At 37.1% G+C, this 26,122-nt stretch overlaps 1 protein-coding gene across 5 annotated transcripts in view; it reads right to left on the bottom strand.

The window, feature by feature from the left end:
• The window catches only part of PSME4 (proteasome activator subunit 4), a 115,022-nt gene that overhangs the window by 62,067 nt on the left and 26,833 nt on the right, over window positions 1-26,122 (bottom strand). For 4 of the 5 annotated variants that reach the window (XM_045979071.1, XM_045979073.1, XM_045979074.1 and 1 more), the window contains exons 4-10: window positions 9,469-9,513; window positions 7,353-7,502; window positions 6,152-6,215; window positions 5,562-5,636; window positions 3,912-4,034; window positions 1,808-1,900; window positions 981-1,246 (exon numbers count right to left, since the gene is read on the bottom strand). In XM_045979071.1, coding sequence (XP_045835027.1) covers window positions 981-1,246; window positions 1,808-1,900; window positions 3,912-4,034; window positions 5,562-5,636; window positions 6,152-6,215; window positions 7,353-7,502; window positions 9,469-9,513 — 816 coding nt within the window. Of the gene's footprint in view, window positions 1-980; window positions 1,247-1,807; window positions 1,901-3,911; window positions 4,035-5,561; window positions 5,637-6,151; window positions 6,326-7,352; window positions 7,503-9,468; window positions 9,514-26,122 lie in introns of those variants that run through there. The other variant, XM_045979075.1, reaches the window with a different exon arrangement.

Genomic DNA, 26,122 nt, shown 5'->3' with positions numbered 1-26,122 from the left:
CAGGGCAAGATAAGATGAGCAACTCAAATTTATAAATAATGGAGCCCTATTTTGGTCAAGACCTTTGGCAGGATATCTAACTCCAAGCAAATGTGCCCAATTATCCCATTTTAATTTTAAGTCAGAAAATAGGCTGTCACTTGCATTCTGTCACTAAGGATCTTCGACAAATCTGTTTTATGGAACTCAAACTGTTAGACCCTTCCGGGCCCTAAAAACTAACATTCTTCTTCTATTTTTGGGTAAGACATTAAGAGAGAAATCATAAAGCTCAAGTTCAGGCAGGAGAGGAAATAAGAGAAAGCTAAAGTAATATTATATAAGCACAGACGGCCTATATTTTGACAGTAACTCGGCAAAGGGAAAATTATTTTTGTTACTAGTTCAACGTATGCAACAAAATGAATGCAATAAAATTCACACTGGAAATACACATGAGATTATGCATATATTAAAATAATAAAGATAGTCAAATTTTCTTCTCTATCACTGCTTCTAAGAAATAAAAGACATCCAAAATCACTTCTTAATATTTAGTGATACGCTTTAATGTAAAAGCAGCCATAGCTTAATTAATTAGCTTATTAATTAATTTTTTAGGATCTTATTTTTTTAAGATCTTATTTTTTAGTAATCTCTACACCCCACATGGGGCTCAAACTCACAACCCCAAGATCAAAAGTTACATGCTCCACCGAGTAAGCCTGCCAAGCGCCCCATAATTTATGAGTAAAAATGTGCCAATAATCCAAAAATATTTTATCCATTTTGTGTCAACTTTCTCTTATCTCTAGTAAACCTTTATCAAGTTACCAATCAGTATGTTAAAATGCCTTGCTTCTCCTATGAATAAGCACCGAGAAAGCAAAACAGAAGCCACAAAAGAAAACCATGCAGAATGGAAGAGGAGAAGGAAGGGATAACCAGAACAGCTGCAGCCACAGCTGAGGCTTCAACCAAACATGTAAAACTCCACTTACCTTTCAAGTACAGGAGGTATTACTAACTCAGGTCTCATGAGTGCAAGATTCTGCAGAGCCTGGGCTGCTTCTAAACTACCAGTTTTGCTAAACATAGCCAAGAGGACAGGTTGAATAATGCATCGTACAAAGTCTGTAACATCTTGATCAGTAAGCTTATGGCTATCAGGCACAGGAGTTAACCAAGAAGGCTTCTTGTATCTTTCACGATGCAATCTTCTAACAACACTGTTTGGCAACCGCTGAAGTAGTTTCATTAACTTGTTCTGGAGACACAGAAGCAGAAAGTCCAAGGTAGGTTCTCTTTCCCACACAGATATTTATGGTTCCTTTCTAGTCTCCAGATAAAGATTCTTAAAATAACACTCTTACAATCTATTACAAAGACATAAATGGCATAACTAGCTAGAATAAAATGCTATTGTCAATTAAATTACTGATAATAAAAATGCATTTCAAACATCAATTTTAATTTCCAACACCAGATGAATTTTCCATTACATGAAAAACCATTTTAACCAGGCAATGTGGAAAAAAACCAAAAAAAACAGAAACCACAACTGACATTCCTTTCTTTCGCCAGAATGTGACATTTTGTCACCAGTTATTGGACCAGAATTATCCTCATTTATTTTTATGTTCTATGAATATGGTAACTTAATTTGAACGTAATGACCTATATATAGCAAATTTATATGAAGAACAGAAAATGTATTATAGGTTTTATACAATAGGTAATGTGTAACCATTTTTTTTTTTTTTAAAGAAATGTGTGGCCATATCTTTAAAAATTTCCAAACTCTACAATGAAAAATGAACATACTTACCAGCCAGCGCCCATTATTTGAGGGATGGTAAAAAGATGTGATGCTATTAAACAAACCAGACAAGTGTTTTTGCACTAGTTTACTTGGTCCACCCTATTCAAATAAAAGTACAAAATATCAGTACCCACGGTACACTGGAAAACTGAAGGAATCAATAGGCCCACGCCTACACATACCTCTCTAACGTGGTACACATCCGTTCTGCTGACAAAAACCAATTCTACCCCAATGTAGGAGTCAAAAACAATTCCCCAGTGAACTTCCTACAACCTTCCATTTAAAACACTCTACTAAAAATAAGGACAACTGACACCAGATTAGCTAAGTGAAAAGAGATCTTTCAATTTAGAGTATCAGCATATTTTAGTCTTCCGCAGTGAAATAACTTTTGTCACTAAGACTGTTTTAAAATAACCAAGAGGGGTAAATCAGGCATAAAAAGCATTCCTTAAAGGATTTAAGAAGTGACTTTCTTAATGCAGGAAATGAGGAAGTGAGATTTAATTAATACATTCAAATATTTTATTTTTACTCCTAAATGTTTCAAATTATTAAACCTGTTATATTTGACCACATTTTGACTCAAAAGAAAAATTTTTCTTAATCTATTACCAAAACAAATACACCAAACAAGAATACACCCTGGTGGAAAAAAATGAAGAAAAAAATTTATCATTCATCTTACCAAGTTTGATAGCCCTAAAGAACTACAATTTAGTTTTAAAATCTTTCATTTTTCACGATCTTTCTTTTTTTCTTAAGGATTTTATTTACTTGACAGAGAGAGAGAGAACAAGCAGGGGGAGCAGCAGAGGAATGGGAGAAGCAGGCTCTCCACTGACAAGGGAGGCCAATGCATGGCTCGATCTCAGGTCTCTGGGATCATGACCTAAGCCACAGGCAAATGCTTTAATAACTGAGCCACCCGGGTGCCCTTCAGGATGATCTTTCAAGAAAGAGCAAAGACCTAAGGTAGACTCTTGAGTTACATTAAGAACATGTCTTCCTGCTCAAATGAAATCCATGTACCTATTCCCAAATGAGAACAGGTCGACTAATAAAGAGATCATAATTCCATAGCAAAAAAATAAAAACCAACAAAAAATGTCAATATTTTAACACAGTAATTAGCATTTGAATGTATATTTATAAATAATTAAAATTTATTATGTTCAATATTCATGTTTAACACAAAATAAAACTGTCAATGGGAAAAACTGCGTGAGAAAGAACAGCAATATTAACTAAAATAAGCTGATATTAATCATGATATAACTCTGTGGCTTCTAAAAAATGAATTCCAACTCATTGCTTATGTAAGACAGTAAATACCCAAATGTTTTTGCTCTTATGGGGTATAAGAAAGAAAATGTGATTTTCCCTGTTTAATAACGAAAGGGCAAAAACAGAGGGAGAATGGAGAATGAATTTCTTTTTTTTTAAATCTAAAAATAGTATTTAAGAAACTTCTCACAACCATCCTGCCTTTTCCACAAAAAAAAACCAACCAAACAATATAACCTGGGAGAAAATATCAAACACAGAATAATAATTTTAAAAAGGGACAGCAGAAGCAAAATAAATGACAATCCAGAAAATCATAGTACAAAATTGTTCTAATATTCCTATCTGCAAGTTGACACTGAAACCCAAGCATGCAGATGTATTTTTACTTCCCTTCAAGGATGTCAGTAATCATGCATACTTCTCCCATCACCAAGATTACTTCGTTTGTTTACTAAGCTTTGTGTTGTTCAGTGTGATCTTCGACAATGAATGCATTCGTACTGAGCATATGTAACATTCTAATTCCACGATTTTCATTATCAATTTGACCTTTCTTTTGTGAGTCTGGTTCTTGACCTGTAAGACTGCTATCACTCTGAATCTCTCAAAACTCTAAACTTTGACTCCATTGTTAAGAACCACTGGCTAGAGAAATAGTGTGTATTTCTACATGCTCGGTCTGATAAACATTAGCTTACTACATCAGAAAATATCCAAGACTCAAATGACCAACTAAGATACTAATATAGCCTTATGTGATTATACAGAATTTCCATATAGTTAACACAGAATTTAGATGAACTGATGTGTTACAAACCATCATAGCGGTGATCCATATCACAGCATGTCCTATGTCATAAGCATTTGTTAAAAATCTTGGGACTAACACTTGACTGCTTCCCACTGGGAGGTTCAAGCTTCTCAGAATTCTCGTAAATATCTTTAAAAAGAAAAAAAGAACTAAGGATAAATATTTATAAGTATCAAGTAACTCTTTAAATAACTGAAGTGTTATATATATTATTGTTATTGGATATATTCTCACTGGATCAGGTTTTAAGCAAAATTACCAAGAAAATTAAGCATTTGGTAGCTTTAGTCCATAAAAATTACATAGAAATATCTACTTTTTAAAAATTTTTAAACATTTTATTCATTTTTTAGAAGTTTATTTATTTAAGTAATATCTACACCCAACATGGGGCTCAAACTCAAAACCCAGGTATCGAGAGCTGCATGCTCTAATGACTGAGCCAGTCAGGCATCCCTATTTACTTTCTTTCAAACGACACTGAGGTCAAAAAGGGGTGGATAAGAAGCAGCTGTATCCATGTACCCATAAGCAAACCAATGAGATACAGTTTAAACATAAAAAGGTAAAAAGTAGGTAAGTACAGTTAAACATGAAATATTTTGACTTCTGTTTCTTTAAATACATATAAAACTATTTTTCCTACACACTCACTCCATGTCAAGAAAATACAAAATGCAAATACCTATCTTCTAGTGGATTACTTTCCTTTTCAAAATTCTATCACTGATGTTTCCCCAGGAATTTGCATTTTCATCTCTCATTTAATAACTGTATTTTATTTTTATTTATGTTTTTTGAAAAGATTTGACTTATTTCTTAGAGAGGGGAGAGAGAGAGAGAGCACGCACAAGCAGATGGAGCAGAGGGCAGAGGAAAAGGAAGTAGACTCCCCCACAAGCAGAGAGCCCGCCACAGGGCTCCATCCCAGGATCCTGGGGACCATGATCTGAGCCGAAGGCAGATGCTTAACCGACTGAGCCACCCAGGCACCCCTAATAATTGCATTTTAATATAATTGAAATTATATTTAAAATCTGTCATTAGTAACAGGGAGCCCAATAGTGGAAGAAAATAACTTTTCCTCCTTAGTTTCTACTGGACAGCGCAGCCAAGGTAAGCAGAGTATTTGTCTGCTGCTGCTCTCCAGCCCTGCTCTACTGTCAGCATGTGCATCAGAATCACCTGGATGCCCCATGCCAGCCCTCCTGAACCCACTGCAGGAGAAACAATCTGGAAGCTGCAATGTTAAAAACACTGCACCTAGAGACACTCTAGCTTTATTTACTCTAGGAAAATGTGATCTAAAAAGTAGAGAACACTCTAGAATAGCAATCAAATACAATATCCAAACTCTGCTGAAAGGTATGAATATAAGATACCCTGAATAATATACTTAGTACTTTCTAAATTACTCACTCTGAAACTTCTATTTCATGTCCTACATAGGCAAGAAAAAAAAAATCACACATTTATGATTACCTTTGTATGATGCAATTAGTTTTTGAAAATAAATGATCTACCCTGGTAAACTGTTATGTTTTTACTAGTGGTCAAGAAATACTTTAGGGATTAGCATACAAAACACACTACTTAAAGACACAATAAGTGCTGTCGGTGTTACTGTATGCTGTATGTTCAAAAGTTCTTAATTACCTTTGGTACATACGGATCCCAATCTATGTACCCTATATTATCTGTAGCCAATCGAGCAAAGAGATTTACTAGTTGCTGAAAGTAAACAAAAAAAGAAAGAGTTAAGGAAATACACTTGTCTTAAGTGTCACAGTCACATCCCCTATCCATTTCTGGTTCTCAGCTGCCATCATTAGCACAACTTAATATACGGTTTATGACTCATTTTTTAAAAATATCCAAATTCTCATTTCTTGTCACCCATTTAAAATCAAATGCAGCTGACATGCTTATTAGAAGGGAAATGACAAAGCATCATCCACAATGCTAACAGAAGAAATTTTAATCTAATAAGCATATAGGAAACATCCACTATGTGTCTAGCAACATGCTAGTGATAATAGGAAACAACAGTCTTACATTTCATACATTTCATAATACATGCACATGCTTCTAGGTATCAATAAAACCAAAAGAGTGTCTGTTTCTGTTAGAAACAGCAAACCAAATTTTAAAAAAACAATTACAATATTGCTAAAAGCCAATTCTAAGGAACTGAGGTTACTTATCAAATGATCTGATAGTAAAGAAGGAAAAAATAGGATACTCACCCCCTCCCACTGTGGGAGATTTTGCACTGAAACCCAAAGGCCAATTAATTCATCAAACCAAAGTCTGAAGAAGAAAAATGTTGTTATGAATAGCAAGTGATTTATAGAAAGTGGTTCAAAGCCAGGTATCCTTTGCATTTTTTAATCTATTATTCTTACTAATAACTACACAACCTAGAAAAAATAATACTGAATGTTACAAACTTAATGGAACAAATGACTACTTCTGTCTGAATATTCCCCTTGCAATATATTTATGATAGAGTCATCTCATCAAACCTCTACACTTCATTGTTAGGGGTACTTGGGTGGCTCAGCGGGTTAGTGCCCAACTCTTAGTTTCTCCTTGGGTCATGCATGGTCCTGGCACTTTTTGTGTTTTTAAAAAGTCCTACTTTATTTTTTCCTTTCTTTTTTTGAGAGAGAGAGCACAGGGGAGGAAGGGCAGAGGGAGAGAGAATCTTAAGCAGGCTCCACACCCAGGGTGGAACCCAGCACAGGGCTCAATCTCACACCCTGAGATCACAACCCCGAGCACAAATCAAGAGTCAAGACGTTTAACTGACTGAGCTACCCAGGATCCCCTAAATACTCTCATTCTAGGATTTGCTATATACTTAAGAGTCATCTAGAGAAAACAGTTCTTAAAAACAGTGCAAAGACTAGAATGAGTAGAGAAAAAGAATTATAAAAAAGACCTAAGAAAAACAAGTGATGAATGAAACCAAGTTTTCGGAAAACACTTTTCCTTTCCCTAAACGCCACACAATTTAACATTTCTTACCATTGCCTATTTACTGATATTTTCTATTTCCTTTTGTATTTTTTATTCTTTCTCTCTTGATTCCTTAAATTAAAGCCTTTAGCTTTACTTTTGCTTTTAAGTCATCTCTATACCCAACATGGGGCTCAGACTCACAAACCCAAGATGAAGAATCACATGCTCTACCAACTGAGCCAGCCACGTGCCCCATTAAGCCCTCATATTTGGCTTGACATACAAGCATTATTCACTCCTCATTTACAATCATATGTTTAACTTTCAGCCTTCACACACTTCAAAAGTGTAATCAACACAATGGTTGAGTTAGTCAATTTTTGTTTACTTATTATTGATTTACAAGTTGGCTTACATACCTCCACTTCTTGTTCTATTCTATAATTTGTCGAGACAGATAAAGAGATAGATAGATATACTTACTTAAAACCTTTATGATGAAGTTCTGGAGGAAGGGAGGTAGGAAGAAATATTTCAAAATAAGTTATGGCCTTTTGCATTGTTACATCAAAAGGGCACATCAAGGGCCGCCATTCTTCTAGCATCTCAGCTGTGGCATCTGCTGGAAAGTATCTAATAAAAATGAAAGTATTTATCTGATCATTGGCTAAAAGGTCTACAACATCAACATATGACCAACATATGACCAAAAAGGGGGGAGATAGGGAATGGATTTCATAAGGTACAATATACACTATAAATGTCAAGTAAACTTAAACACACTTGTGTAACTCAGAAATAAATACCTGTCACACTAAAATGTAAATTTTCTTCTTGTCTATAGGACTTTGAAAAATGCTATAAAATGCTATATATAAAAAAATGGAATAAAAAATGCTATAAAATACAAAGTCACTTAAATCACCTACAAATTTATACATGGTGGTTGTATTTTTTCTCTCCTGTGTGCTATATAATAGCAATATGAAAAAAAAATCTAGTCACAGAGAATCCAGTCTATATAAGAAAGGGATAATCAGTGAAATGAGAAAGAGAACATTAGCCCACGCTTATTTGGATCAACCATTTACTCTCACTGTACCACAGAGCTCTCTTGTATATAAGAGCTGACTAGACTAGATTGTCTGGTGCAAACATTCTGCAAGTCTATGAAATGGGCAGGAGAGCCCCTGGGGTAGAGAATATTCACAAAATGGAAATCTGAAGTATACATCCACACACAAAACAGAAGTAAATGGAAAACGAGGACCCATGTATAATTACCAAATACCCATTAAGGAGGTTTAAAAATAACCAAAAAAGCACATGACAAATTCGGATTTGGGCATGGCCAAAAAAGTGAGGGAACCCTTTCAAATACACTTGTAGGTTTGGGCTACATGTCACATTATTAATACAACTATATCTCTGTCCATCTGTATTAATTAGAATCACACTTCATTCATTAATGTGAAAAATAAAACTACATTTCTAGTAATACTTCTTTGGATTCATCAAGCATCAATGTACCAGGTCATTATGTCACCAGGTGGAACAAAACAAAACACACAGACTTTAAATATCTCATACATCAATTCTCCTTCCTAATTTTTCAGAGTCAACTGTTAGCCTTAGGTGTTCTATGAATTACCCAAGAACCTAAAAACCACTAAGTACACCCTAGTGACGATGAAGTTTCAGTTTCCAGTGAGGAAACACATGCCAAGAGGTCATTGCCTAGCACGAAATGACATAGCTCATTGGTGGCTTATGACTCAGGTTAAGTCTTAAGCCTCAATCTTAAAAGGGAAACGATATATCCTAAAAATACATTTGCCCAAGAAAGAGAATATAGTAGGTCAGCAACAAATACCTGATTTATAAAACCATTTATAACATTAACTTATATTATAAGAATATGATAAAACAGAAATTTCCATTCAAAAGGAATTCACTGCATCCATACACAGCAGGATAAGCAGTCTTAGAACAGCCTAATAATAGTTCAAGTCCATAGAACTGGGTTTCTCTTTATTTCATTAAGCTCTATGCTCAATATGGGGTTCAAACTCCTAATTTCAAGATCAAAAATCCATGCACTACTGATTTAGCTAGCCAGGTGCCTCAAGTCCACAGAATTGGACTTTAAGTGATTAAAACTAAATTCAACCCATATTATCTTTAAACATCAGAATATGGACTATTTCTGTATGTTCTACTGAAAGAGAAGATTTTTTTTAAAAGTCTGCACAGCTTCTTGTTATTATTCACATTTTACTACAATACCTATAATGCTCATTTTGGAAAATATTTTTGATCTAATGATATTCCAGGAAAATCTTTCAAATAAAGACAATTATATATAAATTACGACATTCTAACTTCATAATAGGTAACTGACGCCCACACCACTTAAAAATTTTTTAATTTATAAATGAAATCTGAATAATTCAGTTCAAGAGTATGATACATTGTGCCCAGTGACTAACATCACAGTGTTAGAAACGATTTATACCTTTAATTTCCTCTTCAAAGCATACTAGGGATGGGAAAAAGCCCAGAGAAATAAAGAGGTATTATAAATTGAGAAGCTACTTACGGTCGGCAGCTTTTCACGAGTGTTTTGAGAACATTTTCTACAGAACTAGGGGGAAAAAGCCATTTGATAAATTAGGTTGGTTTATTTTGAAAATGCACCTAGTCCAATTAATAAATATTTCTAAGAAATACTCACACATTTAAAAATTATTTGTGTACATGCAATAACTAATCCTTCTCTTTCATACAGACAGAACTTTTAAAGATTAACTACCTAAACTCTGTAATCTACCCTTTCCTTTGCCCTCGGTTTGCTCATTCTCTGTTCTAAACTAAAGGAAAGAAAACTGGGAAAACGACAAATCATTTTCAATCTTTACAAAGGAGGCAGCAATGATCATACTTAACAGCACATCAAGAAGTATGCTCAGTGACTTAAAACTTCAAATACTAATTTTTATTTTTATTAAAGTGTATTTACATTGAAACACAAACAGAAGACAAAATCTGGTGTGCTTATATCAGCAACTGCCAGAAACTAGCTTTCTGTAAGCAATGGTGAGAGTTCTATAACTCTACAAGGTTACTTTCCTGCCAGCAACAATGATCAAAAATACCAAGAGCCATCTTTTTGACCAGCTACTTAGAAAGTTACTTGAGGGGGCACCTGGGTGGCTCAGTGGATTAAGCCACTGCCTTCGGCTCAGGTCATGATCCCAGGGTCCTGGGATCGAGCCCCGCATCGGGCTCTCTGCTCCGCAGGGAGCCTGCTTCCTCCTCTCTCTCTGCCCGCCTCTCTGCCTACTTGTGATCTCTCTCTCTGTCAAATAAATAAATAAAAATCTTTAAAAAAAAAAAAAAGAAAGTTACTTGAGTAACATTAAAAAGCTGTAACTTATTTTCCAACTTTGTAGGTGGTTCAAGTGAATTTAAGAAAACAACGTAAGGGGGCGCCTGGGTGGCTCAGTCAGTTAAGCGACTGCCTTCGGCTCAGGTCATGATCCTGGGGTCCTGGGATCGAGCCCCACATGGGGCTCCCTGCTCAGTGGAGAGCCTGCTTCTCCCTCTCCCTCTGACTGCCCCTCTGCCTACTTGTGCGCTCTCTCTCTCTGTCAAATAAATAAATAAAATCCTAAAAAAGAAAAAGGATTGAGAAAAGAAAAAAGAAAACAATGTAAGTATTTGTAAATGGATTTAAATAAATGTTTGTCTAAATGAAAATGCCACTGTGTACTTGTTTAAACATACATGGCCAGAATGGAATATTTAAATTAATTAGATCACAGTCAAAAGAGATAAAATGCAAGTAAAACAATGGGCACAAGGTAATTTTGGACTGGAATTTTAAGCAAAATGTGTGACTACTTACAATATGATGTATACAAGTAAATAAAATAAGTTCCCAAATCTCAAGAAAAAAATTATGAGGGAAAGGGGTATCTTTCAGACAGTGCTTCCACCTGATACTTTCTCATTAAGCTTCTTTTAAATTGTTAAGTCCAGAGTCTATCCAACTTCTATGAAAACTTAAGAACTAATCTGTAAAGAAATTCCAAGGAATAACACAAACCAAACTCAGCACAAGTAATCAATTATACAACCACGAGAGGAAACTCTGATTTCATTATGAGAAATCCTCTTTAATTTCAAAACTAGTCTGAAAAAAATTAACTGAAGAGGAAACCAGACTACAACACATAAGGTAATTCTACAATAAAAAAGATGACCATATGGCCAGACAGACATGGAACATTTTCTCTGATTATGAGGGAGCAATTCTACCTTCTCTCATAAAAAAGTTAAGCAACTGAAAAACAATTAGTTTAGAGAACATCTAAGTGCCTGCTTAAAAAGGAGTAAACTTCTCTCCAACTACATTTAAACTCCCTGAAGACCACAACTATGATTTTTACTTCCAGGTATTTCCAAAGTACTTTTAAAAGGCTCTATGTTGGGGCACCTGGGTGGCTCAGTGGGTTAAAGCCTCTGCCTTCGACTCAGGTTGTGTTCTCAGGGTCCTGGGATGGAGCCCTGCATCGGGCTCTCTGCTTATCAGGGAGCCTGCTTCCCTCTCTCTCTCTGCCTACTTGTGATCTCTGTCTGTCAAATAAATAAATAAAATCTTTTTTTTAAAAAGGCTCTATGTTCATATATATATATTTATGCATATTTATATTTATTAATTTACAATACACAATAAACATTTTCTATCAGAGCAACAAAGAGCACAGATCTTTGGATCTTCTTTTCGTTTGGTCTGAAGAACCCCATTTAGAAACAACTTATAGCCAAGGTTTAAAGAACCATCTAGTTCCAAACTAAATAATAGATCAACTTAAATGCAGATTTAAAAGATAAGTCTAAAATTGCAAACTTTGTGTCTAAGGAAATAAGCAGAAGATCTATAATTCTACCAGTTTCTAAAGTTTGTGTTCATGTGAACTTCACATTTATTTTACTGTTTCTGTGGCAACTCGTTTGAGAGTACAACACAGAAAACCTGCTGTTTTCATTGGTAACTTTTCTATTCTACCAACAAACTTTCATATAAAGTCAAAAATGATTCTAGGAAGCAGTCAAAAGGCTGCAGAGCTACCTGTCTTCTCCAGTTCCCTTCAAAAGAATATGAAGTTAATTATAATACTTCATAGCTGTCACTTCACTCATTAGAGGAATAGGGCATGTAGGAATGTGCTTTAGTTCATCTAAATAAAGTCAATTTCAACCCCTCCTTATATATAAGGCCTATGCCAATGGATTTATGCTCTTTATCCAGAAAAGGGTACAATCTCTCTAACCTGTGATATCTGTATAGTGACCTTTTGTGATTCTTGTAATCTCTCAAGATGAAGGGAACAATGTTTCTGTTTAAAAATAAAATAAAAGGTTAAGGCTAGATGCTACTGGACTATATTTCAATAATTTTTAGAGGGAGTGAATAATCACTATGTACTTTCCCAATTGTTGGAAATTTACAATACTAAAGTGATTACAATTCAAAACACTTAAAAAAATCAAAAGGGATCTACAGAAGGAATAAGCTTTGGATGGGTTTTCTCATACCCTACCTCCTCTTAGAAAAGGCATGTTAAGTTGAAAAGAAAGCCATAAGTATATCATGCAATAGTTCGCAACTTGGGCTTAGAGTTATAAATTTGATTACCAATTCTGCTACTTACTTTCAGTTCAACATTATAACCTGTTTTTCCATCTATGTAATAGTAATAATACCTACCTCTCAGAAGGCTGTTACAAAAATTAAATGAGATAATGTAAGGAAAACAGTTACCTGGCCCAGAATTAAGCATAAAAATTGTTAACTATAATTATTAGTTAATACTATCCAAAACAAATTCAATCTCCTTAAGAACTAATATTTTGTGCCCATTTTGCTTTCACATTTATTTTACTGTCTCTCAACACTTATTAATTTATGATTTAGGAAATCACATCAACATAGGAAATTCTTCCCCCAATTTCCACCCCATTTATTAGGGCAGAAAATAAGTTCTTGTACCAGTTCTTGAACTCTGGTCCCAGTTTCAACAAAAGACTTTGTGGGACTTTTCCTCTCTGGGCCACAATTTCCTTACGCTGTATGATGACATAAGTAAATACCAAACATGTAGCAAAGAAGTCTGAGGAAAGCCAAAAACCTTAGCTTCCGTTACACCAGTTACTGAGATAGGAGACTTATATAAACCTCGAGGTTTATGCTTGCTACCTCCTTGGTCTCACCTAATTATCAGGACAATATTCACTTCTCAACCAGAGAAATATACAGCAAATGATATATTTGAGATGAAAGTAGTATGGACTGCTCACTCATTGCCAGAAGTACTTTCAGCTTCACCTGACAATTCTTGAACTAAGTTTTAGCTTCAGAATTATATTTGCTTTTTTATAAATGAACAGGGAAACTGCAACACTGAAATATTCTATGTAACCTCTGCCTTAACTTCCTTGTAACTTCATGGTAATTACCTACATGATATTTTCTTTCTTAAGAATGTACTTCATTTCATCCCCAAATCTCAGTTTTACCTGCTTTCTCTATATCTAAACAAGCACAACCATCAGTTCATCAACACGATGCACCTTATATCTAATTTTTCACAACCTAATACTGCATAGTTAAATCAGCCAGTACTCATTTTTCACAGCCACTTTATAAGAAACTAGGGTCAAGATAATTCTACCATAAGAAAGGTTTAAGTAAAGTATAATACGTTCAATACTGAAGTAGCATTAACATTGATTCTTCATTATAACTACTTTCAGAAAAAGTATGCCTCCATGGCTAGTGTTAAGAAGTTGTAATAATCCTGATCACTCAGGTAAAAAGAACATACATAACTGCTGAGAGTGATAATAAGCCAGGTAAGTGTGCACTAAGTATTTTTTTTTAAATGCTATAAAAAGGGGCTCCTGGGTGGCTCAGTGGGTTAAGCCTCTGCCTTCGGCTCAGGTCATGATCTCAGGGTCCTGGGATCGAGCCCCGCATTGGGCTCTCTGCTTAGCGAGGAGGCTGCTTTCCCCCTCCCCCTGCCTGCTTGTAATATCTCTCTCTCTGTTAAATAAATAAATAAAATCTTTAATAATTTTTTAAAAAGCTTTAAAAAGAGCAGTTTCTAGGGGCGCCTGGGTGGCTCAGTGAGTTAAAGCCTCTGCCTTTGGCTCGGGTTGTGATCCCAGGGTCCTGGGATCGAGCGGCACATCGGGCTCTCTGCTCGGCGGGGAGCCTGCTTTCTCCTCTCTCTCTCTGCCTGCCTCTCTGCCTACTTGTGATCTCTGTCTGTCAAATAAATAAATAAAATCTTAAAAAAAAAGAGCAGTTTTCAAAGAAAGATCATTATAACACAGATATAACTTTTGGGAGAAACATTACCAAAGTCATTAATAAAAACTGACTACCTATTTTCACATTTCCAAATAAAAGCGAAAGTGGTATTTTTAAAAGAGCAAATAGAATGTCCCTCAGATAACATGTTAAAAATCAATCCATCAAAGCTGGTGCAGCCCGTCTGTAAAACAGTATGGAGTTTCCTCAAAAAAGTTGAAAACAGAGCTACCCTATGACCCAGCAATCGCACTACTGGGTATTCACCCCGAAGATACAAATATAGTGATCCGAAGGGGCATGTGCACCTGAATGTTTATAGCAGCAATGTCCACAACAGCCAAACTATGGAAAGAGCCTAGATGTCCAAAAACAGGTGAATGGATAAAGAAGATGTGGTATATATACACAATGGCATACTATGCAGCCATCCAAAAAACCGCAATCTTGCTATCTGCAATGATGTGGACGGAACTAGAGGGTATTATGGTAAGAGAAGTAAGTCAGAGAAACACAATTATCATATGGTCTCTCTGATATGAGGAATTTGAGAGGAAGGGCAGGGGGTAGTGGGGGAAGGGAGGGAAAAAATGAAAACAAGATGGAACCAGGAAGGGAGACAAACCATAAAAAATTCTTCATCTCAGGAAACAAAATGAAGGTTGCTGGGGCGGGGGAGGGATAGGGTGGCTGGGATATGGACATTGGGGAGGGTACATGTTATGGTGAGTGCTGTGAACTGTATAAGACTGATGATTTACAAACCTGTACCCCTGGGGCAAACAAATCATTTTATGTTAAAAAAAAAATCCCACCATTTACCTTATTAATAATCATGGGTTATTAACAAAATAACCATAAACTATTTTAAATTTCAACAGATCCTCAGAGAAATCACTTTCATCATTTCATTATGTTAAATTCTGTGGCTAGAGATCATTCTTGAGCTGATGATAGTAACTTAAGCTTAGCAGAGTAAGAACATGTCACTTCCATGTGTTAAAGGGGGAACAAAGGATTAGCTATATCTTAGAGATAAGAACACCAAACCAAAGTCCTTTGTCAGATCAAATGAGAAACAAATACCATCAAGAACAAATACCAGAAAAGGGAAATAATCAAGCTTCTCCAAAGGCAGATTAATATGATAAATGAAAATGTTTAATACTCTATGAACCCCTTAGACAATGATATAGTGAGAAAAACAGATCTTAAAAAATTATTTTTTAAAAAAGTAAATTGAGTTATCTAGGTCCAAACTGCTGGTGATGCAAATATGTAAACTGTTAACATCAAACAACTCACAAAAGGCAAACTGACAGTGACAAAATTCAACAAATATTTACACATACCAATTCAAATATGGATTGTCCATGCCCATCTGTAAAAGCTGATCTATGCATAATTCCTTCACATCTTGTTATTAGCAACAGTCTTCATTGGTAACTTGGAATACGCCACTCCAATTTAAGTGGATAGGACATCATTTTAGGAAATAAAACTAGACCCCTAACATTTAAATGCTTCTTATATAACATAAACAAGAAGTGATTCTTATGTTGTTATGAAGTTCAAACTACCTAACTCCTTTCCAAATGTCTTTTTTTTTTTTAAACATTTTATTTATTTATTTGACAGACAGAGATCACAAGTAGGCAGAGAGGCAGGCAGAGAGAGGAAGGGAAGCAGGCTCCCCACTGGGCAGAGAGCCCAAAGCGGGCTCGATCACAGGACTCCGGGATCATGACCAGAGCCAAAGGCAGAGGCTTTAATCCACTGAGCCACCCAGGTGCCCCCCAATTGTCTTTTTTATTATTAGAAAAACAAAGCAAAACAAAACCCTACAATTTGTTTCTCTAGTAGAACCTAGGAAAAGAGAAGAGTGAGAAAGACAGAAGAAGTAAAGTAGGGAGAAAGATAAGGGAAAAAGAGAAAGGAAAGAAGAAAGTTAAATAATCCTTGCTCAAAGATATAGAACCAGCTTTTAAAATCATGTTGAAATGCAAGGCACCCTAAGCTGTAGTTTCAAATAAAGACAAACACATAAGGCACATAAGTTTAAGACTTGAAAGGCAGTTAACAAATGAAGCAACCTTTCACTTTTGATTATAAAAATAGTAATCTAAAAATAGTATGAACACATGCAGTCAGCTGACAAAACTGTTTCAAAATGAGTCAGAATACATCTAAGATGAAAATACTCAAAGCAAAATACCAATGCCAAAAGCATGCCATATTGAAGGATTTTCAGGGGTTTCTGAAATAAAATGTTTGTGAAGTTGTAACTTTATCCCTTGATTATAAACACTTGCTATACTTGTACACTAAATAGAAACTCTTAAAATTTTTATTTTTATTTATTATTTTATTTGTCAGAGAGAGAGAGCACAAACAGGGGGAGCAGCAGGCAGAAGGAGAAACAGGTTCCCCGCCTAGCAGGAAGCCTGATGTGGGACTCGATTCCAGGACCCTGGGATTATGACCTGAGCCGAAGGCAGACACTTAACCAACTGAGCCACCCAGGCATCCCCCCCCCCTCTTTTTTTAAACTAAATAGAAACTTAAGAAGCAGAGTAAATTTTAAAATGTTCAAAATGGTTCCTTATTAGAAATTCAGTGGACACAGAATAGCTCAGAGGAACAAAAACTTAAAAGTTCTGCTGTATGGCTGACTCTCCAACTGATTTCTCTAAAGTTTTTCTTTCTTTCTTTCTCCCTCTTTCTCTTTCTTCTTAAAGATTTTATTTAAGAGTGGGGCGCCTGGGTGGCTCAGTGGTTTAAGCCGCTGCCTTCGGCTCAGGTCATGATCTCGGGGTCCTGGGATTGAGTCCTGCATCGGGCTCTCTGCTTGGCGGGGAGCCTGCTTCCCTCTCACTCTCTCTGCCTGCCTCTCTGCCTACTTGTGATTTCTCTCTGTCAAATAAATAAATAAAATCTTTAAAAAAAAAAAAAAGATTTTATTTATTTAAGAGAGAGAGAGAGAGAGAGCACACAGATGGAGAATAAGAGGGAGAGGTAAACTCCCCGCTAAGCAGAAAACTGACAAGGGGCTCGATCCCAGGACCCTGAGATCATGGCCTGAGCCAAAGGCAAACACTTAACCAAATGAGCCACCCAGGCACCCCTTTCTAACATTTCTGCATAAAAACTAGTAAGACCACTAGATTTCTCTGATTTTAAAAACAAGGCAAGTGTGATGAAAAAATTCCAAGAACCAAAGAATCAGATAAACCTTCAAAGGTGAATTTTTATAACTATACATAGCCTGACCTGAATGGAAATAAGATAACAGGTACTCCTTTCAAAAGGTGGTAAATATCTGATAACAGTAAAAAGATTACAGAAGAACAAAGAATTACAATCCTGACAAATGTTTTAAGTACAATTTTTAATTTTTTTTTTTTACAGAGACATTAAGTTTCTAACTTTGTCCTACAGGGCTGTCTCTCACCAAGCAAGAGCCCCTTCAAGAGTGGTTCAAGATCTTCAGATTTCTTTGTGATCCGCTTAAACTGAACAACACATTGTTTTTAAAAAAGAGTCTGCATCAACAGAGCTGCACTTCACAATGACTACTCCAGGAGAGGCACACAGCCTTGGGTGTGAGCACTCTAAGCCACAGACCCAATAGGGTTCATCTTCCTGGAGCAGCAATTTTAGTCAACAGATACAGAGAAGAAAAATTTTACTTATGAAAACATTACTTAATAAGCCCAATAAAGATATGAATGTTTAAAGTAACGTGAAATTTCCAAGAAACTTCTCACACCAGACTGCTTTAAGAAACACTTGAGAGGGGCGCCTGGGTGGCTCAGGCTCAGCTGCCTTCAGCTCAGGTTGTGATCCCAGGGGTCTTGGGATTGAGCCCCACATCAGACTCTCCGCTTAGTGGGGAGCCTGGTCTCCCCCCCCCCACGCCTGCCTCTCGGCATGCCTACTTGTGATCTCTGTCAAAGAAATAAATAAAATCTTAAAAAAGAAAGGAAGGAAGGAAGGAAGGAACACTTGGGAGCCTTGAGGAAAGAGAAGGAGGTATTAAGTGGATAGCTTGATTGACAGTATTAGTACAGGAAAAAAACACACTCATTTGGAAACTAGAAGACCCAGGTCTTACAGAAGTTAAAACAGGGGAAAAACGGAAAGAAAAGAGCACAGAAAGAAAACATGAGGGACTGAGTAATGAGGCAGACAACTTTAGATTGCAGGGATACAAGGTAAGTGGTGGCAAATCTATGTGGCTGTAACTACATGGAGGAACATTTGGAAATGTATGGGGTATTTTTTTTTTAAGATTTTATTTATTTATTTGAGATGGAGAGAGTGACAGCATGAGCTAGGAGACAGAGGGAGAGGGAAAAGCAGGTTCCCTGCTGAGCAGAGAGCCCGATGTGGGGCTCGATCCCAGGACCCTGAGATCATGACCTAAGCCGAAGGCAGAGGCTTAACCCACTGAGCCACCCAGGTGTCCCTTTTTGCAGTTTTTTAAAAAAGATTTATTCATTTATTTGAGAAAGACCAAACATACAAGGTAGTTTGAGGGGGTGGAGGGAGGGGCACAGGGAGAGAGAGAACCTCAAGCAGATGTTGAGCCAGGGAGCCAGGAGACCCATGTGGAGCTCAATCTCATGACCTGAGATCATGACCCGAGCTAAAGGCAGACACTTAACCAACTGAGCCACCCAAGCACCCCAAGACTTAAGACTATTTCAACAGTCTAGAATCAACTGTCATTACACTGGCAATAAGCAGACATAAAACAAGCACTATCACAGAATTTCATTAGTAATTTTGTTGTTAAAATGCTTCATGTTACTGTCATCCTTTCTGGTATGACACAAAAGGCAATTTATGTTGTAAAAATTAGACACAGACATTACTAATTTATTGCTTGTTAGTTTTCTATCTTATGATAGAAGCCCACTGCACAAATTCTCTCTGACTTGATATGTCAATGTTTTTCCCAATTCTTCCTTTTCCTCTATTCCTGAACAATGTTCAAAAATAATGTTCTGTGATACTAAGTAACTACTGCATTCCATATCATTTCATAAAGGATTACTGTGACACTCTATTATAGATAAGGTCAGTTTATCTGCAAGAATATAATACTTCCTTTCCCCCAGCTTAATACTCTAAAATTAAACTTACTTCCCTCTTTTTTATCATATTTAAGTAAGTCATACCTATTATTCTTCATCCTAGCACTGGGTTTTTGTTTCTTTTTTTTAAAGATTTTATTTATTTGTCAGAGAGAGAGAGAGCACACAAGCAGGGGGACGGGCAGGCAGAGCGAGAAGCAGGCTCCCCACTGAACAACAAGCCTGATGTTGGACTTGATCCCAGGACCCTAGGATTATGACCTAAGCTGAAGGCAGATGCTTGACTGACTGAGCCACCCAGGAGTCCTACTAAGTTTTTATTTTAATGTCTACTCATAATGCTTCTATTTTCTTGTATGTCTTACACAAAATGTATTTTTTTTAAAGAGTTTATTTATTTATTTGACAGAAAGAGATCACAAGTAGGCAGAGAGGCAGGCAGAGAGAGTGAGAGGGAAGCAGGCTCCCTGCCGAGCAGAGATCCCGATGCGGGACTCGATCCCAGGACCCTGAGATCATGACCCGAGCCGAAGGCAGCGGCTTAAACCACTGAGCCACCCAGGCGCCCCCACAAAATGTATTTTGACCATTTTAAAATTTAAACTTACTCATTATAAGTAGAAGCAAAACCTGAAAACCATTTTGAATCTTTAGTGTAATGCTGCCTGCATGTTTGAAATACATTTGTTTTATAATAAACTACCGTCCCATTACGGGAACATTTTATGGTTAGGCATTATTTGTATTTACGGAGTCCAAGATGGCGGTGGTAGAGGAGACCTTAGTTTCCTTTGGTCCCAGGAATTCAGCTAGATAGCTATCAAATCATTCTAAACAACCTGTGAAGTCAACTGGAGATCTAAGAAAAGAATAGCTGTAACTCTACAAAAAAGAAAAGCAACCACTTTCTGCAAGGTGGGAGGTGTGGAAAAGTGAATCTGAGGTGATATATGGCAAGATAAAATGCAGGGTTAGGGAGTCTCCAACAGCCAGCTACTGGAAAGTGATAGAGCAGCAGAGCACAAAATCAGAACTTTAAGAAGTCTGCTCTGGTGAGGGACATCCCAGTCTGAAAGGCACTCAGGCAGTAAAGTGGGGGCAGAATCCCAGGTGGGACAGTGTGGTCTCAGGACCCTCGGTGTCACAGAAAGATCGGCGTTGCCTATTGAGTTAGAGCTCCCAAGTAACAGAGCTGGGAAGCCAGCTGCAGAGAGTAAGCCCAAGAGTAGACTATTAGCTCGGGTTGCCATAAACCATGAACTGCACACACTGGGGCCACGGTTCTCTGAGCAGGGGCCCAATAAGCAGCACAACTGGGAAGATTCCCCCTTCCTTCCCTGGGAGCAGCAGCATGGGAGCACACCACAAGAGTCTACAGGATTTGGCGACTCAAAACAGAGTCATGTGCCTAAGATAGAAATGCTTGGTCACAGGCTGGGGGAGGATGGATGTGGACTGAGACCAGGGAGATAGGAGTGACTGACTGCTTTTCTCTAAGGGCTCAATGAGAAGTGGGACCACAAGCTCTCTGCTCCCAGACTGGAGATCGGGAAGTTAAGTTCATTCTCATCACCTGAAACTGCTCAGAAAGCCTTCAGGGAACAAAAGACACAAAGAGCACACCTGAGCAGATTATTTAGCCTAGCCCTCTGACAAGCACAGCACAATTCCACCTCCGGCAAAGACATCTGAGAATTAAGGCAACAGGCCCCTCCCCCAGAAGGTCAGCAAGAAAATCTAGCCAAGACCAAGTTTACCAATCAAAGGGAACTGCAAAACTCCAGCACTAAGGGAATACAGCATATAGAATTCATGTTTTTTTTTCCCCCCACAATTCTTCAGTCCTTCACAATTTAAAACATTCTTTTCTCTTTCCTTTTTCAATTTCTTATTTTATCAACTCTTGTTAAAATCTTTATTAATTTTCATTTTTACAGTTACATTCAGTCCTTTCATTGTATTTAATTTTATTTTTGCATATATGTAAGTTTTTTTTCTTTACAATTTTGGGATGCAGTTTATTCTACAGATTAAAGTATACCCAAAATCTAGTGTACAACTCTGTTCTCTTCACCTGCCTAATCGTATTCTTTTTTTTTTAAGTTTTTTTTTCCTGTTTTGTTGTTTTTAAATTTTCATCTTTACAGTTACAGTCTAATCCTTCAATGTATTTAATCTTATATTTGTATAAATATAAGGTTTTCTTTCTTTACAATTTTGGGATCTAGTTTTCAAACAAAGGGACCTGTAAAATACAGATGGAATCTGTTCTATTCACCTATCTGATAATATTCTCTTTTTTGGTTGTTTATTTTATTTTTTTCAGTTTCGCATCTCTTCTGATTTCTTTAGCTTCTATTTCTCTGGGGTCGTTTTGCCATTTTAGTATTTTGTTCTCTCACTCACCTATTCTTCTGTGGACAGAATGACAAGATGGAAAAACTCACCTCAAAAAGGAGAAGGGTCAGTACTGACTGCCAGGGACCTAATCAGTATCGACATAAGTAAGATGTTGGAACAAGAGTTCAGAGTAACAATTATAAAGATACTAGCCAGGCTTGAAAAAAGCCTAGAAGACACCAGAGAATCCCTTTCTGGAGAAATAAAGGAACTAAAATCTAATCAAGTCAAAATAAAAAAGGCTACTAAAGAGATGCAATAAAAAAATGGATGCTCTGCCTGCTAGGATAAATGAGGGAGAAGAAAGAATTAATGATATAGAAGACCAAATGCTGGAGAATAAAGAAGCTGAGAAAAAGTGAGACAAACAACTACTGGATTATGAGGAGAGAATGAGATATAAGTGATGCCATTAAGCAAACAATATTAGAATAACTGGGATCCCAGAAGATGGTGGGGGTGGGGCAGACAGAAGGCATATTGGAGCAAAATTATAGCTAAGACCTTCTCTAATCTGGGGAAGGAAACAGGCAAACAAATCCAGGAGGCACAGAGAAATTCCCTCAGAATCAATAAAATAGGTCAACACATCAAGATATTACAGTGAAACTCGCAAATCTCAGAGACAAAGAGAACATCCTAAAAGCAGCCCAGGGACAAAAGGGCTATAACCTATAAGGGCAGAAACATTACACTGACAGCGTAACTGTCCACAGAGACCTGGCAAGTCAGAAAAGACATGTATCATACATTCAAGATGCTAAATGAGAAAATGCACAACTAAGAATACTTTATCCAGCTAGGATGTTTCAAAATAGGAGAGATAAAAAACTTCCAGGTCAGGGACACCTAGGTGGCTCAGTGGGTTGAGCATCTGCCTTCAGCTCAGGTCATGATCCCGGGGTCATGGGACTGAGTCCCGTACCAGGCTCCCTGCTTGGCGAGGAGCCTACTTCTAACTCTGCTCATGCTCACTCTCTCTCTCCCTCTGATAAATAAATAACATCTTAAAAACAAAACAAAAACAAAAGCAAAAACACTTCCAAGACAAATAAGAACTGAAACAATTTGTGATTACTAAACCAGCCCTACAGGAAATATTAAAAGGGATCCTCTAAGTAGAGACAGCACAAAAGTAAACAGACTAGAAAGGAACAGAGACAACATACAGAAACAGTGAGATACAGATAACAGAATGGCACTAAATTCGTATCTTTCAATAATTACTCTGAATGTAAATGGACTAAATGGTAGCACCTGGGTGGCTCGGTTAATTAAGCCTCTGCCTTCAGCTCAGGTCATGATCCCAGAGTCCTGAGATCAAGCTCCACGTCAGGCTCCCTGCCCAGTGGGGAGCCTGCTTTTCCCTCTCCTCCATGCTCATGTTCTCTCTCATTATCTCTGGCACTATGTGTGTGTGTTTGTCTCTCTCTCTCAAATAAGTAAATAAAATATTTAATTTAAAAAATGGTCTATAACGGCACAATCAAAGGACACAGGGAATCAGACTAGATAAAAAAGCAGGACCATCAATAAGCTGTCTGCAATGGGGCGCCTAGGTGGCTCAGTGGGTTAAAGACTCTGCCTTCGGCTCAGGTCATGGTCCCAGGGTCCTGGGATCGAGCCCCGCATCAGGGCTATATGACATATTGGACAAGGAAGACTTCACAGATATATTCAGAATATTCCATCCTAAAGCAACAGAATACATGCATTCTTCTCAAGTATACATGGAACATTCTCCATAATAGATCACATATGGGTCACAAATCAGATCTCAACCAGTACCAAGTGACTGGGATTATTCCCTGCGTATTTTCAGACCATAATGCTCTGAAACTTGAACTCAATCACAAGAGGAAATTTGAAAAGAACTCAAATACATGGAGGCTAAAGAGCATCCTACTAAAGAATGAAAGGGTCAACCAGAAAATTAAAGAATTTTTAAAAATTCATGGGAACAAATGAAAAGGAAAACAAAACGTTCAATTTTGGGATGCAACAAAGGCAGTCAAAAGGAAGTATATAGCAATACAAGCCTTTCTCAAGAAATAAGAAAGGTCTCGGGGTGCCTAGGTGGCTCAGTGGATTAAAGCCTCTGCCTTCAGCTTGGGTCATGATCCCAGGGTCCTGGGATCAAGCCCCGCATCGGGCTCTCTGCTTGGCAGGGAGCCTGTTTCCTCCTCTCTCTCTCTTTCTGCCTGCCTCTCTGCCTACTTGTGATCTCTGTCTGTCAAATAAATAAATAAAAATGTTTAAAGAAAAAAAAAAGGAAATAAAAAAGGTCTCAAATACATAACTTAAACTTACACCTAAAGGAGCTGGAGAAAGAACAGCAAATAAAGCCTAAATTCAGCAATAGAAGAGAATTAATAAAGATTAGAGCAGAAATCAATGATATAGAAACCAAAAGTACAGTAGAACATATCAATGAAACTAGGAGCTGGTTTCTGAAAGAATTAGTTAAGACTGATAAACCTGTGGCCTGACTTAACAAAAAGAAAAGAGAAGAGACCCAAATAAATAAAATCATGAATGAAAGAGGAGAGATCACAACCAACACCAAAGAAATATAAACAATTGTAAGAACATATTATGAGCAGCTCAGTGGGTTAAAGCCTCTGCCTTCGGCTCAGGTCATGATCCCAGGGTCCTGGGATCGAGCCCCGCATCGGGCTCTCTGCTCAGCAGGGAGCCTGCTTCCTCCTCTCTCTCTCTCTGCCTACTTGTAATTTCTGTCTTTCAAATAAATGAATAAAATCTTAAAAAAAAAAAAAAGAACATATTATGAGCAACTATATGCCAATAAATTAGGCCACCTGGAAGAAATGGATGTATTCCTAGAGATGTATAAACTATCAAAACTGAAATGGGAAGAAATAGAAAACTGGAACAGATCCAAAACCAGCAAGAAAACTGAAGAAGTAGTCAAAAATCTCCCAATAAACAAGAGCCCAGGGCCACATGGCTTCCAAGGGGAATTCTACTAAACATTTAAAGAACTAATGCCTATTCTTCTGAAGCTGTTTCAGAAAACAGAAATGGAAGGAAAACTTCCAAACTCTTTCTATGAGGTCAGCATTACCCTGATCCCAAAACCAGACAAAGATCCCACCAAAAAGAAGAAATATAGACCAATATATCCCTGATAAACATAGATGCAAAAATTCTCACCAAAATACTAGCCAATAGGATCCAACAGTACATTAAAAGGATTATTTACCACAACCCAGTGGGATTTATTCCTGGGCTGCAAGGTTGGTTCAACATCCACAAATCAATGTGATACAACACATTTATAAAAGAAAGGATGAGAACCATGTGATCCTCTTAACAGATGCAGAGAAAACATTTTGCAAAGTACAGTATCCTTTCAGGATGAAAACTCTACAGTGCAAGGATAGAGGGAACATACCTCAAGACCATAAAAGCCATATATGAAAAGCCTGCAGGAAATATTATTCTCAGTGGAACTGAGAGCTTTTCCCCTAATGTTAGGAACACGGCAGGGATGTCCACTATTACCACTACTGTTTAACATAGTACTAGAAGTCCTAGCCTCAGCAATCAGACAACAAAAAGAAATAAAAGGCATCTGAATCAGCAAAGACGTCAAACTCTCACTCTTCCCAGATGACATGATACTTTAGGTGGAAACCCCAAAAGACTCCACCCCAAAATTGCTAGAACTCATACAGGAAGTTAGTAAACTGGCAGGATATAAAATCAAGGCACAGAAATCAGTTGCATTTCTATACACCAACGAGGAGGAAGAAAGAAATTAAAGAGTCAATCCTATTTACAAATGTCCCCAAAACCATAAGATACCCATGAATAAATCTAACCAAAGAGGCAAAGAATCTGTACTCAGAAAACTATAGAAACTCACGAAATTAACTGATGAAGACACCAAGAAATGGAAAAATGTTCCATACTCATAGATTGGAAGAACAAATATTCTTAAAATGTGTATGGTACCTAGAGTAATCTATACATTCAATGCAATCCCTATCAAAATACCATCAGCTTTTCTCATAGAACTGGAACAAATTATGCTAAAATTTGCATAGATCCAGAAAAGACCCCAAGTAGCCACAGGAATGTTGAAGAAGAAAAACCAAAACCACTGGCATCACAATTCTGGACTTCAAGCTCTATTACAAAGCTGTAACAATCAAGACAGTATGGTACTGACACGAAAACAGACACACAGACCAATGGAACCAGAAATAGACCCTCAACTCTATGGTCAACTAATCTTCGACAAAGCAGGAAAGAATGTCCAATGGAAAAAGACAGTCTCTTCAACAAAGGGTGTTGGGAAAATTTGACAGTCACATGCAGAAAAATGAAACTGGACCATTTCTTTATACCAT

Source organism: Meles meles, chromosome 15 (genome assembly GCF_922984935.1).
Source record: "Meles meles chromosome 15, mMelMel3.1 paternal haplotype, whole genome shotgun sequence".
NCBI classification, from domain to species: domain Eukaryota; kingdom Metazoa; phylum Chordata; class Mammalia; order Carnivora; family Mustelidae; genus Meles; species Meles meles.
Note: the sequence above shows the minus strand (reverse complement) of the source record. Positions and strands in the feature narration are given on the sequence as shown.